General features: G+C 37.4%; 1 protein-coding gene across 1 annotated transcript; it reads left to right on the top strand.

Moving 5' to 3' along the window:
* The first annotated feature begins 9,110 nt into the window (after window positions 1-9,110).
* LOC109149941 (putative calcium-binding protein CML19) lies at window positions 9,111-9,615 on the top strand. The gene has a single exon (XM_019297935.1). The coding sequence runs from the start codon at window positions 9,142-9,144 to the stop codon at window positions 9,547-9,549; it is 408 nt and encodes a 135-aa protein (XP_019153480.1). The 5' UTR covers window positions 9,111-9,141; the 3' UTR covers window positions 9,550-9,615.
* Window positions 9,616-14,441: the final 4,826 nt, after the last annotated feature.

The following is a 14,441-nucleotide window of genomic DNA, read 5'->3' as shown; positions in this document are numbered from 1 at the left end:
AGACCACTTAATAAGCCTAGTCAACTTGCACCACTTAATTAAGGCCCTAATATATAATATATATAATATATATTATTAGGGAAAATCTTACATTCTCCCACTTGGTGCAAGTACTAGCACAACCATCATCAAAGAACAAAACACACGAATCGTAGTGATATGTCCTCTATTTAATCAGAGTAGTATCCATTATGGTCACATGCATTTTAATTCTCCAACTTAGGTCCTTAATGAACAAACCCTATGTTTATTCTCGGTACCTTAAGGGATGTTTATCAAAATATATTATGTGCACAACTGAAGGAGAAAACGCATCCAAATTGTACAAAAGAGTACACTGTATGATCTCTAAAACTTTATAAGCATGCCTTAAGTAGAGATCTCTTAATGTTAGCATAATGCTAATTATATTCCATGACTTCTTTATAAGTTAACTTTAAGTACTATTTCTAATGGCTAAGAGCTTGGAGTTGACACGTCTGTCACTCCCACTCATCAAAAATAGCCAAAAGATAGTCAAGTCACAGAAGCATTCCAATAACTTAGACAATAAACCAAATGTCCAAGTCCATAAATTTGGAATCTTAAACATACACCATAACTTCCCAAATAACTTCAATGTTCACTTTAAATGAACTGAACATAATGAGTCTTACTTTTATGTCCCACAAAATTGTTTTGAGCCTTACAAACCAAAATGGCCCAGGATCAATTTTGAAGAAACTAAAGACTTTATTAATCACTGAAGAATTTACTAAATTACAGTGCACCACAAGTTAAATGCTTGTGTTCTAATAAATTCCTTAATATTGTTGCAACATTTTCATAAATATGTTGTACAACAAAATGTTCAATAATTTGAACTTATGAATTTATATGAACAAATACAAAATTGATATTTGTGGAATCTTTTGGACTTATTGTTTGACATACAACCCAATTTGGAATGTATGAATACAATAATTAAGTCTAAAATCTTTAGTGGAGTAACTTAATGATCTTTTTCTAAATGATCACTCCCACTGATTAAAATATTCTTCAGCGAAATTAATAAAGTGAACTTAATAATATACATACTGATAATTGATTTATTGACCAACTAACAAATGAAGACATAATTCCCCACCATTAGTTGGACATACTAAATAATCAATTTTTGGTTCCAATTAAAGTCCAACGAAATAATGAAGATATATTTCCCCACCATAGTTGGACATACTAAAAAAAACAAAATACATCTTTCAAAACCAAGTTAGAATTTGGCTCAGAAGATACATTTTAACATTATTGGAATCCAAGAGGTATGTCAAATCACGTAACTTACTACAGTTAGTCCGAAGAACCGAGCAAGATCCGTGGATCAATTAATAAAAGTTGCTAAATTTTGAGAAGTGACTGAATACATGTTTTGCCAATGCAAACCATGAAACTTAGAATTATAATTGAACTGAATTTATAACTCTAAGAAATTGTGATAAAATCATTATCTAATGGGTGGTGGGATTTATTGACATAAAACTTGCCTGTGGGCTAAAGTTTAATTCTATTAAATCCAATTAAGAAACCCTTATGATAATATTGTTCACAATTGCTAAAGAGCCAGAAGAATCTAGTGACAAAAAACTTGCCTGTGGGCTAAAGTTTTACTCAATTAGATCCAACTGAAAATTTTATTTATGATGAAACCATTATCAAATGAGTTGAAGAATCAAATGACATAAAACTTGCCTGTAGGCTAAAGTTTTAGTCAATAAGATTCATTGCTATCATTATGATAAAAAACTTAAGAAATCGTGTTCCCTTTCTTAATCCCTGTGGGCAAATTAAGAAATATGATCTAAAGTTACATCATAAACCTAAACTTCATGATAGAATTGGAAATTATTTACAAATAACCATAAAGTAAATGAATTGATTTATTTTTATCGTCACTGATAAAACTACTAAATTACATTCTGATACATAATTGCCTGTGGGCTAAATTATGACCGTAGTCCAGTACTTCATCCTGATTAATTATACAAATATAACAAAATTGCCTGTGGGCTAAATTTCATCATATTACATACAATTAATCACAAATGATATGTCTAAAACTTTATGTGATCAAAATAAACCGCTTAATATATAATTTTAACAGATTAAGGATGTTGTGGCTACTCCCAAACCAAATTAAAATTATAAGATCACTAGACAATTATCAAATTCTTGCCTAAACTTTATGTGATAAAACTTAATAATCTTAGGTAGCTGAATATGCTGTAGCTATTCCTTAATTAACCAAGATTGAAAACTTAAGAGACTTCAGTAAATTAAAGATGTTTTGGCTATTCTTTAATGAACCGAAACCAAATCACACTGGCAAGGAATACTTAAAATTTTGACAAACAGATTATATCAGATTGTGATGGGAAAATCTAAATATACTCCAAGGAAAGGTGGTTAGAGACTAAGTCTCACTGAAAACCAATTCCTTAAATAGAGTATCAATTTAAGGAGACTAGTGGCACAAGATGTTCTTAAGTCGTGGCCATTAAAACCAATATGTCTCCCCGATTCATATATACTTAATGTATAACTGTTTGGGGTATAAACCAGTAAACTGTATGGTTCACCTACGATTAAAGCTTAAATGGTGAACTAAATTAACGGACTAAATGTGCTTAAATTCAGGCACTACCGCAACTAAAGTTTATGCATAAGTCCAACTTAATAAGGAACTACTATAATTCCATCCCAAACTATGCATTGCTAAAGGCATAATAAAATTGCATAATTTAAAAACATAATATTATGCGGTGGACAAATATGCATAAAATTAAACATTAAACTCATATACTCCAAAGAAATTGCATAACTTAAAGCAATTTATAATATGAGATTTTAAAGTATAAACTTAATATTCAAACACCGATGAGTCCAAACCAAAAGAGACCCAACATTTTGAATAATAATGTACTGAATATATACTTTTAAAAAATTGTTTAAACTGTAAGCCCATGGGAAAATGTTTTAATGCATAAAGATCAAATTTATAAGAAATAACTGAATTTACAAATTCAAACAATATCAAACCAAAAAGATATCCTATAATTTGTAAATCAAAATCTCACAAACCTAATTGCATAATTAAACTTAATATTATGCACTTAATGTGATCGAATGCGTAAAACAATCTAAAGAATATGAACCAACTAAAGGATATGAATTTAAACAAAATATTCATTTATTCATACTTAATCAAACATGGGCAATCAGAACTAAAATCATAATTCCAAGAAATAAATGAATTATGGAATTAATGGCAAAAGTCAATTGCCTAGAAAATATGTTTTTCCAAGATTACTAAATTGATTCAAAATCACTCTCCATAACCCAGTTGATAATATTATTATTATTAATGGCAAAATTGCAAATAACCAAAAATAGCAATAAATAGCCATAATAATATTATCACATTAAGTAGGAGACTAAATATGAAAAAACAATGGTCAAAACCACTAACACTTATAAATGTTTTCGGATAAAATTTTGAAAACTTAATAAAATTTGAAGTCCGAAAAATATTAATGTCCAGAAAATTATTTTCTGAACTTGAGTATTGTCACATAAATTTATTTGGAAATAGTTCAAGGTGCATAACTGAATACCATAACAATATTAATGTCATCATTAATTAATTAATTATTAATAGCAATAAGTAACATTATAATCACTATTAACATTAATAATAACGACAAACTAAAGTATGGTAATGCACTTTTTAATGTTTCCATTTTTCTAAAAAAATAAAATATGTGACTAGTCCAAAATAGCGGTTAAGTGTAACTATAGCACTAATTATCAATAATAATCATAAAAGATAATTAATGGCTAACCTTAATGATGCAAACCGCATCTACCCATTGCGCTAACAACGATGATGATCCACGAGAGAAGAAAAACTCTAGAATTCTCCCATCTTCACTGTCGGTGCCAGTAGCCTCGATGCAGCGTCCAATGGTACATTTAAAAAATTTATTGGTAGGACTTAATTACCAACATTAATAGTCATGTAAAATGAAGTGGTAATCATGCCAATGTACCAAATATAGCAGATTACCATTAAATGATAATTATTATGAAAAGTAATAAAATGAGATTAGCCCCTAAACTTAATAACAATAATTAATAATGCCGAATTTAGCTTAATAAGTAGCAAAACTGTAATTAAGGAATGCCAAATACTAATCTCAATTCCACCACATAATAATTAATCATGACTATTATGATACTTAGGGAGACTGAAGTTAAGGTAATAACCAAATTACCATTATATAGACAATATACCAACTATATTGCTTTTGCCATAAAATTAAAGACTTAATATTATTATTAAGGCCCTGAAAAACTATTGATAGATTAAAAAGTTAATTAACTTAAACAATAGTTATAGTTCTTAATGGCCAAAATAACAATTAAATCCTTAATGTCTCTAAACAGGCCAAAGCAATAATTATAGCACTTAATCACTCAAATTAGGCACATAAACCTCAATGACCCAAGTGAATTATAACATGAATAAAAAAATGGTCTAATACTGAAGTAGACCCAAAACTTAATATTATTACCAACGATGAATACCAAAATATGGTAGTTAGTAATAATTAAAACTTAATAAACATGTTATAATAAAAAAGAGCTATAATTATCATTAAAATATCAATCAAAATGGTGAGATCCATAATGACCCAAGTTAGGTCCCAAATAGCTTATTCAAAATAGGTTCTAAAGTTCCTGAGACACATAAAACTAAAATGTACTCAAAATTAAGGGGAAACCAAACAAGCTACTTAACAGGCCACAATGCTTAAAATTGGCCAAAGGATCTAAAATTGAATGATATTTAATAATGAATTTATGAGTTACTAATATGTTAAATCCAACCTTAATGCATGCTATTATGAATGTATAATTATAACAATAATTTATGAATATACGTAGCATGCTTGAATTTGCATATTAATATATTATTAACCCATATATCTTAAATAAATTGCAATACTACTTTAGGCAATTAAATGTAAACCTCAATATTAAATTAAAATTCAAATAGCAAATTAAAACTTAATATTTGCCCAAATTGAATGATAGTTTAATAATGAATTCAATGCCAAAATTAAGAGGAAACTAAAGGGCATCATCCAAGAACAAGCAATTACCATACATTTATTATTAACCAAAATAATATAAAATATTAAATTAGGTAATATAAATATGGTAATAATAAACTAAATAATTACCATTTACCATAATTAATATGTTATATTAACTAAAGCAAATATTATATGGTAAATAAATATAAATGATATTGGTAATTGGTAATAATTACTTAATGACACAAACATATCTTAATGCACCTTTCCTCTTTTCTGAAATAAGGAGTGCAGATTACCAGTCTGCCAGATTGCCCTCATTGATTAGTGCGGCGCCGAGAAATTAGAAGCAGCATCGGTTGAGCACCACCGCCGTCCGTCCTCTATAGTCGCAATGCGAACGCCTGACTTAATGGCGTGACAACAACGGCTTCGGAGAGGAAATCGGAAAGCGACGGAAACGAACCGGTAAAACTTAAGCGCATCTCGTTCCATGGAAACCGACGAACAACAGGCTGAAGATTCCCACCGGATGAACATAGCGGCAGTAGGTATGCAATGCTTGAAAGTTGTAATTAGCCATCCAAATAAATAACAAAAAATCCACCGAACTTGCCGACAAACGATGAACATAATATTTCGAAATCCAAATGAAATATGAAAAACTGTGCTTCATGTTGAAATTGAATATTTAAAAAAAACAACCACAGTTAATTCATTCTCTAAACATACAAGCATAATTACGTAATTATGCTTGTATAATGATTTCGAAATATTAATATAAAACATATATGAAAACTATGATGTATATGAAAGAAATTGATGTTGATCGTAGGTAACCCAATCAACCAGGCAGAGATTATAAAGGCTCTGAAACCAAATGATAGTATACGAGAAACCTGATCTCGTATGATAGCAGAAGCGTAGCCATGTAGATCTCCAGCCATAGTTGATGTTCCTGTTGTGTTGCCTCTCAACGGTAGACCGTTAGCCATGTACGGTAGACCGTTAGCCATGTTTTGCCTCAGAACCCTAGATGGTGTATTGGTATCTACTGAGCAGTCGTAACTGAATGTGCTAACATCCAACATCATGTATCCCATCAATCCAGGATTATATTAGGCACAGAGTTTGGTTGACTAACAACTACTAGTTATTAAGTCCAACCAGACTACTTAATAAGCCTAGTCAACTTGCACCACTTAATTAAGGCCCTAATATATAATATATAATATATAATATATATTATTAGGAAAAATCTTACATCGATTGTATACTTCTTGTATTTCCCATTGTGGACCGGGGTATGCTCCGTGAATTTGTACATTCCTTTGGATATATATATATATATATATATATATGTGTGTGTGTGTGTGTGTGTGTGTGTGTGTGTGTGTGTGTGTGTGTGTGTGTGTGTGTGCGCGCGTATTTACCCTAGGGAAGGAGCAAACAAGGTGGCTGAAGAAACGAGATGAAGTGATCATATATGATCAGTTTTCCCACCCTTTATATTTTCAAAAAAATAAATAAAAGAAGACTTTGGGTATGGAGCAGCTTTAAATCTCCTGTTAAGTCAATTGTCGTATCTATTGGAGATGCTTACAATTCAACGATGAAATAATCATTATATTCTACGATAAAAAGTTGGGAAACATCCAAAAAAAAAAAATGCTCAGCTCTCTCCCCATGGAAAAAGTATGAGGCTATGAGCATTGCTCCTTTCAAAAAAAAAAAAAAATTTGTATGAGCATTGCTATTTTTCCTTCTAAGTGAGATCTTGACGGGCTTGGAAAATTAAATGCACATTAAATACATATTTGACATTGGGGGAGAAAACGTAATTACAAAAAAAAAAAACGTATGGAGTAAAGTTGTGGGTTTTTGACAAAAATGGACTGATTTAAACTTGAAAGAAAAAGGTAAAATTGTTTCTCTAAGAGCTCGTTTGGTTCGCTGGAAAATATTTGAAGGGAAATGGAATTGAAATTCCATGGAAAATAAATTTCAAGAAAACAGATTCCATTGTTTGGTTGGTGGAAAAGAAATTACTGGGAATATGAATTCCATTGTTTGGTTGAGTTTGGAAGGGTAAGGAATAATGAGTATAATGACAAATATAACCCTACACAATAATAATAATATAATAATAATAAGAGTAATTAATAAAGAATGGTGAGGGTAAAATTGTCATATTAGTTTTCCATGGAAAACAAAATACTTAGCATAAGCTAGGAATTTGTTTTCCTTGTTCTTAAGGAAAACTTTTTCCAATGGAAAAAGTTTTCCATCCAACCAAACAACATAAAACATCATTTTCCTTCACTTTTAGGAAAACATTTTTCATGGAAAATGTTTTCCATCCAACCAAACACCCCCTAAATACATTTCAAACAATTATATCTCTAAAAAGTAAAAAAATACATTTCAAGGGAAAATGAGATTTTTTTCCATGAGTTATATACTTATAGCACTTTTTCTTTCTGAATTATTCAAGTGGCTGTTTTTGTCACTGAAATATTAAATGGACATATTTACCCTTAAAATAAATATTTAATTTATTTTTTTTTTCTCCAACAAATTATGACCACAATTTGGTTCAAATCAAACAGACACTATAGCAACCAAACCGAAATATTCTAATTACAATTTAGAATCGAAACCTAATATTTAGACTTTATTAAAATCGCGAATCGGAACGGCCGGTTCATGTTCCGAACTGGAAAAAAAATACATTTATTGTTGAATTTAGACTATTTTAAAATAAAAAATAAAATTTGAAAATAATAACGGTTCAAAATTGCGAACCGGATCCGGAACCGCCGGTTCACGGTTCAAGATCCATTTTTTCGATTCATAATTTTAATAAACTGAAATCCAAATATTGGGTTCTGGATTTGAATCATAACTGGAAACTTTTAATTCGATTGCTATAGTGTCCGGTTCAATTCGAATCGAACCGTGGTCATCCCTACGTATACGCAATAATTTATTGGAGAAGAAAAATAAATAAAATGTTTACTTTAAGGGTAGAAATGTCAATTTAATATATCAAGGGGAAAAATGCTATAAGTATATAACTCAGGGGAAAATGTGGCGTTTTGCTTTCTTTTTTTTTTTAATCAAAATAAATTCTATATTTTGTCAATTTTTGTTTGGACCACCTAGAAAATACTTATTTCTGTCCAAACCTCATAAAATTTCAAGTTCGTGTACTTTTTAGTTTTGATCCCATGACCTGATGACCATTAAAACACTTCTAATTGTTTAACCATCTTACAAGGGTATTTTTGCATTTCTAAATATATTTTTTTAAAAAAACGACTTTGATTATATTTGGACCGAAGTATCACCAAAAGGATCCATTTTATAATAATAATAATAATAATAATAATAATAATAATAATATAAAGATTAGTTAACAAGGGCAAAGTTGGAATAATTCAAGGTAATCTAAGATTACCTAAAAAAAATGGGGGTAATCACATTACCTTGAAACATTACCGCCACATCAACTTTCAGGTAATATAACATTACCTGGTAATCTCATAACTTGAACCAAACAATGTAATATAACATTACCCGACTCAGATGACCTAGGTAATCTAAGATGACCTGAACCAAACGCCCCCTTAAAGTTGTATCTAATCTCCATTTGTACCGGGTCATTCCAATTAAGAGGTAAAGTGTGGTCAGATTGATTTTTTCATACCAGAGGAGATGTATATTGGATTTAGTGCGCATGCGTTGTTTCCATGTAAATTAAAAGCAGTATCTGTTACCCTTCTCAGGGGAATTCAAACTTCCCTTTTCCAGTCTGACGCGCAAAATTAATTAAAAATTGAAAATTATATTCCTTTCCGTATATCTTTTCTTTTTCGTAACGTCTCCCTTCAATATTCCGTTTCCCGATTGCATTCCTATTTCCTATAAATCCGCTGAACAACAATTCATACTTTCTTCATAATCTCTTCTATCTGTGTGTCGTCGTATAATTTTTACTATATACATGATGATGATGGATGATAAGTACCGGCAGTACCAACGTGTGTTCGAGTACTTTGACGAGAACGGCGACGGGAAGGTGTCGGCGGCGGAGGTCCAGCAGCGAATGGGCGGCGCTGTGTGGTTAGAGGAAGAGGAAGCGGAAGAGGGGTTGAGCTTTGAGGAGTTTGTGAGGATTGTGGAGGAAGAAGGGAGCGAGGAAGAGAAGGATAAGGAGTTGAAGGAGGCGTTTAGGATGTACGAGATGGAGGGGTGCGGCGCCATAACGGCGGAGAGTTTGCAGAGAATGCTGGGGAAATTGGGGGAGGAGAGGTCCATTCATGAATGCAAGAAGATGATTGCTTGCTACGATCTCAATGGGGATGGGCTCCTCTGTTTCGATGAGTTTAAGGTTATGATGATCACCACTTGATTCTACCTACTTTAATTAGTTTGTGTAGTCTTTCTTGGCCATGTTAATTGGATTCTATACCCTTTATTTATTCAGTTGTTAATTATTATTTTTTTAAATGATATTCTTATTATTTTTGTGCAATTAAATTACTAATGTTTAACTCTTTTTTTTTTTTCTCACCATATTTCCCTCATGATTGGCATTAGTAAATAGGAGGAGAAATTCGGGAAGGGTAATTAAGAAGCATTTTCTAAACTTAAAAGTGTGCAATTGAATCATCAAATAAGTAAAATATATGTAATTTGGACTTCTTCTTCTTCTTTTTTTTTTTTTTTTTTTTTTTTTTTTTTAAAAAAAATTTTTTTAATAAGTAAAATATATGTAGAATGTGATTATATTGATTACATTTTTATATGCTAGTCATTTCCTCCCTCATACTAGCTGTTATGAAAGATTAAAACATTCTCAACTCAAATTGCATTAAAAGAAATTAGAATAATGTTTCAATTACACATATTTTACTTAATGGTTTGATATCACATATTTAGTAACTCAGTTGCACAAAAGCGATTTAGTGACTCAATTGTACAAAAACTTTAAGTTTAGTGACTTATTTATAAGTGTCAAATAGGTCATTGAACTTGTACCTTTTGTCAAAGTAAGTCATTGAACTTTAAAAAAAAAAAGTGTGCAATTGGATCATCAAAATATATGCACTTAGGACATTTTTATAATTTATTTTAATGCAATTTAAGTTGAAACATTTCAATCTTTCATCACTACTAGTATGACTAAGAAATTGCAATTCTTAATATATACGATGTAATTAATATGATCGGATTCTACCGAGAAAGAATAGAAAAATGTCCAAATTACATATATTTTACTTGTTTAATGATTTAATTGCACACTTTTAAAGTTTAATAACTCAATTACACAAAAGTGATAATTTAGTAATTTATTTGACACTTTTTCCGCCTAAATATTATACCCATGCCTTTTGTAGGACCATATTAAGATGAGATTTGAAACTTCTACTTAGACGAAAGTACGAACTCGATTTGTTTTTATGTTTCAATACTCCACATTTATATATGGTAGGGAATATCCCGACCGACATAGCTTCACCACGACCGAGATGCCTTTGTCCTTTTCTCTTTGTCTTTGCAGGTAGCAGGTCGGGCTCCTTGTGAAGAACCCGGTCGGGGTCCGACCGGGAGTTGCCCGAACGATGATGTCGACCACCGAGCGGTAGCCCTTTGGCGAGAGAGCTGACGAAGGACAGGTGGCGGTTCTCTACATCGACAGGCAGGGCACCCGGGAGGATGACACGTGGTGGCTACGTGGAGGACATGCCGAACGGCTGGAATCCTGTCCCCGGCATAGCGGCTATAAATACCCACAGTAGCTACAGTGTGAGGGACTTTTGGACGATCGATAGGTTGTTGTTAGAGAATCCCGACCGCAGTCAATCGGTACTCAGAGCAACCAAGTAGATTGTACTTAGGGCCTTTACCGTGATCAATAAAGACATTTACTTGCTTTGCTTGGTCTCGAGTTATTTCATATTGCTTACGTATAATTAGCAGTATCATTTTGGCGCCGTCCGTGGGGAGCCGTGCAAGAAACCAACGTCTTGACGAGCACCCGGTCTCTATATCAACATGTATCCGTGGGCACACAACAACTTTGCCGACGACCAGGCGGATGCGGCGAGCTCCTCCGACCACTATGCTACCCAACAGCAGGGTCAGACGATGGACCTCAACCTCAACCTCTCACCACCGCATCCATCAACTGCATACCCGGCCGTCCAACAGCCGGTGAATTACATACAACCGGGATACCCAACACCCGGTTTGCCATATCAGCAGCAGCCGATGATGTATCCCGCCCAGTATCCGTACCCGGTCCCACCTCCGTCGTATGGGTATTGGCCAGGCCAACCGATGTGCTACACTCCCCCAGTTGGTTATCCACCATATACGCCTGCTTATACAGCTCCAGCCGCCGCCCCTCCAGTACAACCGACCGCACAGGTAGAGCCGCAGCGTCAGTCCGCATCCCGGGCTCGACGCTCGGCTCATTCGCGGTTGGGGTCGGGGGGTGCTGATGCGATGGAGGCACCAGCTCAGGCCGTCCAAGCGGAGGACCCTGAAGAAGTTGCCCGAGCGGTAGCTTTTGATCGTCTTCGACCGGAGATGCGCCAGCGTTTGGGACCCCAAGACCCGAACCGCGGGCAAGAAGACGTACAGATGCAGGAGGCTAGTCAGGAGGCCTCATCTGGGTATAGCGGGTCGAGATCTCACCGACGGCGACGCGCTCGGGATACAGCCCAAGCCGCTCAAGCCGCCGAGCTCAACGAAACCCGAGGATTACTATATAACCTCCAGGAGGAAGTTGCGCAGCTCAGGAGTGCGTACCCTGCAACACCCCCGGTCAACCAATCGACCCTGCACCAGACGCCTTTCACGGCAGCGGTAATGGCCCAGCCTTACCCGCTTGACTTGAAGGTCTCTGGAGAGAAGAGTTATGACGGACGGGCAGATCCTGAGGCCCACGTGAATGATTTTTTCAGCAACATGATGTTGAAGGGCGTTTCGGACGCCGTGATGTGCAGGGCCTTCTACTCGACCCTCACCGGTCGGGCGGCAGAGTGGTTCCGTACCCTGCAACCGGGGTCGATCGATAAATTTGAGACCCTGGCGATCAAATTTGTGAGGAAGTTCATCACTTCCAAAGTGGTGAGGAAGTCCTACATGTATCTCGAGAAGGCCAAGCAATTAGAAGGGGAAAGTTTGACCGATTTCCTCATCAAGTGGAAGGCAGCAGTCGGGGAGGTCGAGCCTATGGATGATGCGACCGCCACCCATATGCTTCACATATCTCTCCGGGCGGGACATTTGTATCAAGACTTCATCCTACACCCCCCGACCAGTTACGAGGAGGCCCTTCGGAGGGTCACAGACTATGCCAACGCCGGCGAGGCGAACGCCGTAAAGCGCTTGCAGGAGGTCGGCTCTTCGTCCCGTAAACCGGCCGGCCGGGCGGAACATCGATCGGGAGATGACAATCCCCGATCCCGCACCAGGCCTGGCGAGTTTACGGCCTTGAACCGATCCGCAGCGGAGGCCATGCAGTACGCCCAGTCCTGCAATCTCATCAAACTCCCTCATCCCGATCGAGACGGCCCTGACAAGAGTAAGCACTGTGCTTACCATCGATGCGCCGGGCATGACACCGAGGAGTGTACCCACTTACGCCAATTGTTGGAAGATCTGCTCAACCTGGGAAAATTGGACAAGTGTGTGGGAAAGAGAGAGGACAACAAGAAGAATACCGATCGGAGGGATCACAGGCGTTCTCGTCACCGCTCCGATCGGTCAGGTCAGGACCGAAGAGACGATCGAAGAGACGATCGTCATGATGACCGACGGGACCCTGACCCTCCGTCTGGTAGCCGCCCATCCGGAAAGCCTACCATCCACGTCATTTTTGGTGGACTGGAAGATGCTTCCCGACCGCGTACTAATTGCCCGGTCGCTATAGTGGATTCCCGAGAGACCGGGAAGAGGCAGAAGATGGAACCCATAACCTTCACCCTCGAGGACCAACCTACCAGCAGTGACCACGGCATGGAGGCGCTCGTGGTCACGATTGATGTTAAGGGGACGGACGTCCAAAGGGTTATGGTGGATACGGGCAGCAGCGTGAACGTCCTTTACTTGGACGTCTTCGAGAAGCTTGGCCTCGACAGGAAGGAGCTGACTCCGGTCGGTGTACCACTGTCAGGATTTACCGGGGCTCTCATTTACCCCGAGGGAAAGATAACGCTCCCGGTCGAGATCGGCACCCCTCCAAAGTCGATCAAAACGGAGCTGGAATTTGTTGTGGTCAACCTCCATTGCGTCCACAACATTATCTTGGGCCGACCCGCCATCATGAAGATCGGTGGGATAATTTCTATGCCCCACTTGTGCATGAAATTCCCCACCCCTAATGGGGTCGGCGTGGTCCGCGGCGATGTCCAATCTGCCCGAAAGTGTTACACCCGAGCGGTCAACAGACGTGACTCCGGTCCATCTTCCCGGGTGAACACCATAGCCAAAGAGGAGGCTAAGGAACGGAAGGAGCAGCCTGAGCCTTCCGAAGAAATAGAAGAAGTTCCCCTCTCCGAGGACCGCCCGGATAGGAAGATCAAGATTGGCCGAGCCCTCACCCCCGAGCTTCGAGCGGAAGTTTTGGCCATACTCCGGGAGTATGCTGATATCTTTGCGTGGGGGCCTGAAGACATGCCCGGGATCGATCGATCGGTCATCTGTCACAAATTGGCCGTCGATCCCTCAGCCAAGCCGATCGTGCAGAAGACACGACACCTTTCCTCCGATCGCCGCGAATTTGTCAGAGAAGAAGTCAAAAAGATGGCGGCGATCGAGCACATCCGTCCGGTGGTCTATCCCGAGTGGGTGGCAAATATCGTTCTTGTTCCTAAGCCCCCAGCATGGAGGATGTGCATCGATTTTACGGACCTCAACAAGGCCTGTCCGCTCGACCCGTATCCTCTACCGAGCATTCACCAGATGGTCGACGAGACGGCCGGGGCCGAATTAATGAGCTTCATGGATGCCTTCAAGGGGTACCATGAGATCATGATGCACCATGAAGACGAGAGCAAGACAGCCTTCGTGACCCCGGACGGGCTGTATTGTTACCGAGTGATGCCCTTCGGCCTCCGGAACGCAGGAGCGACCTACCAGAGGATGGTCAACATGCTCTTTGCCGATCTATTGGGCCGAACGATGGAAGCTTACATCGATGACATGCTGGTCAAGAGTCGGGACCGGTCCGACCACACTCGGGACCTCCGGGAGTGCTTCCAGATCATGAGGAAGTACCAGTTGCGGTTGAAC

Source organism: Ipomoea nil, unplaced genomic scaffold (assembly GCF_001879475.1).
Source record: "Ipomoea nil cultivar Tokyo-kokei standard unplaced genomic scaffold, Asagao_1.1 scaffold2165, whole genome shotgun sequence".
Taxonomy (NCBI): Eukaryota; Viridiplantae; Streptophyta; class Magnoliopsida; order Solanales; family Convolvulaceae; genus Ipomoea; species Ipomoea nil.
The sequence above is the reverse complement of the archived record's forward strand: the minus strand, read 5'-3'. Positions and strand labels throughout refer to the sequence as shown.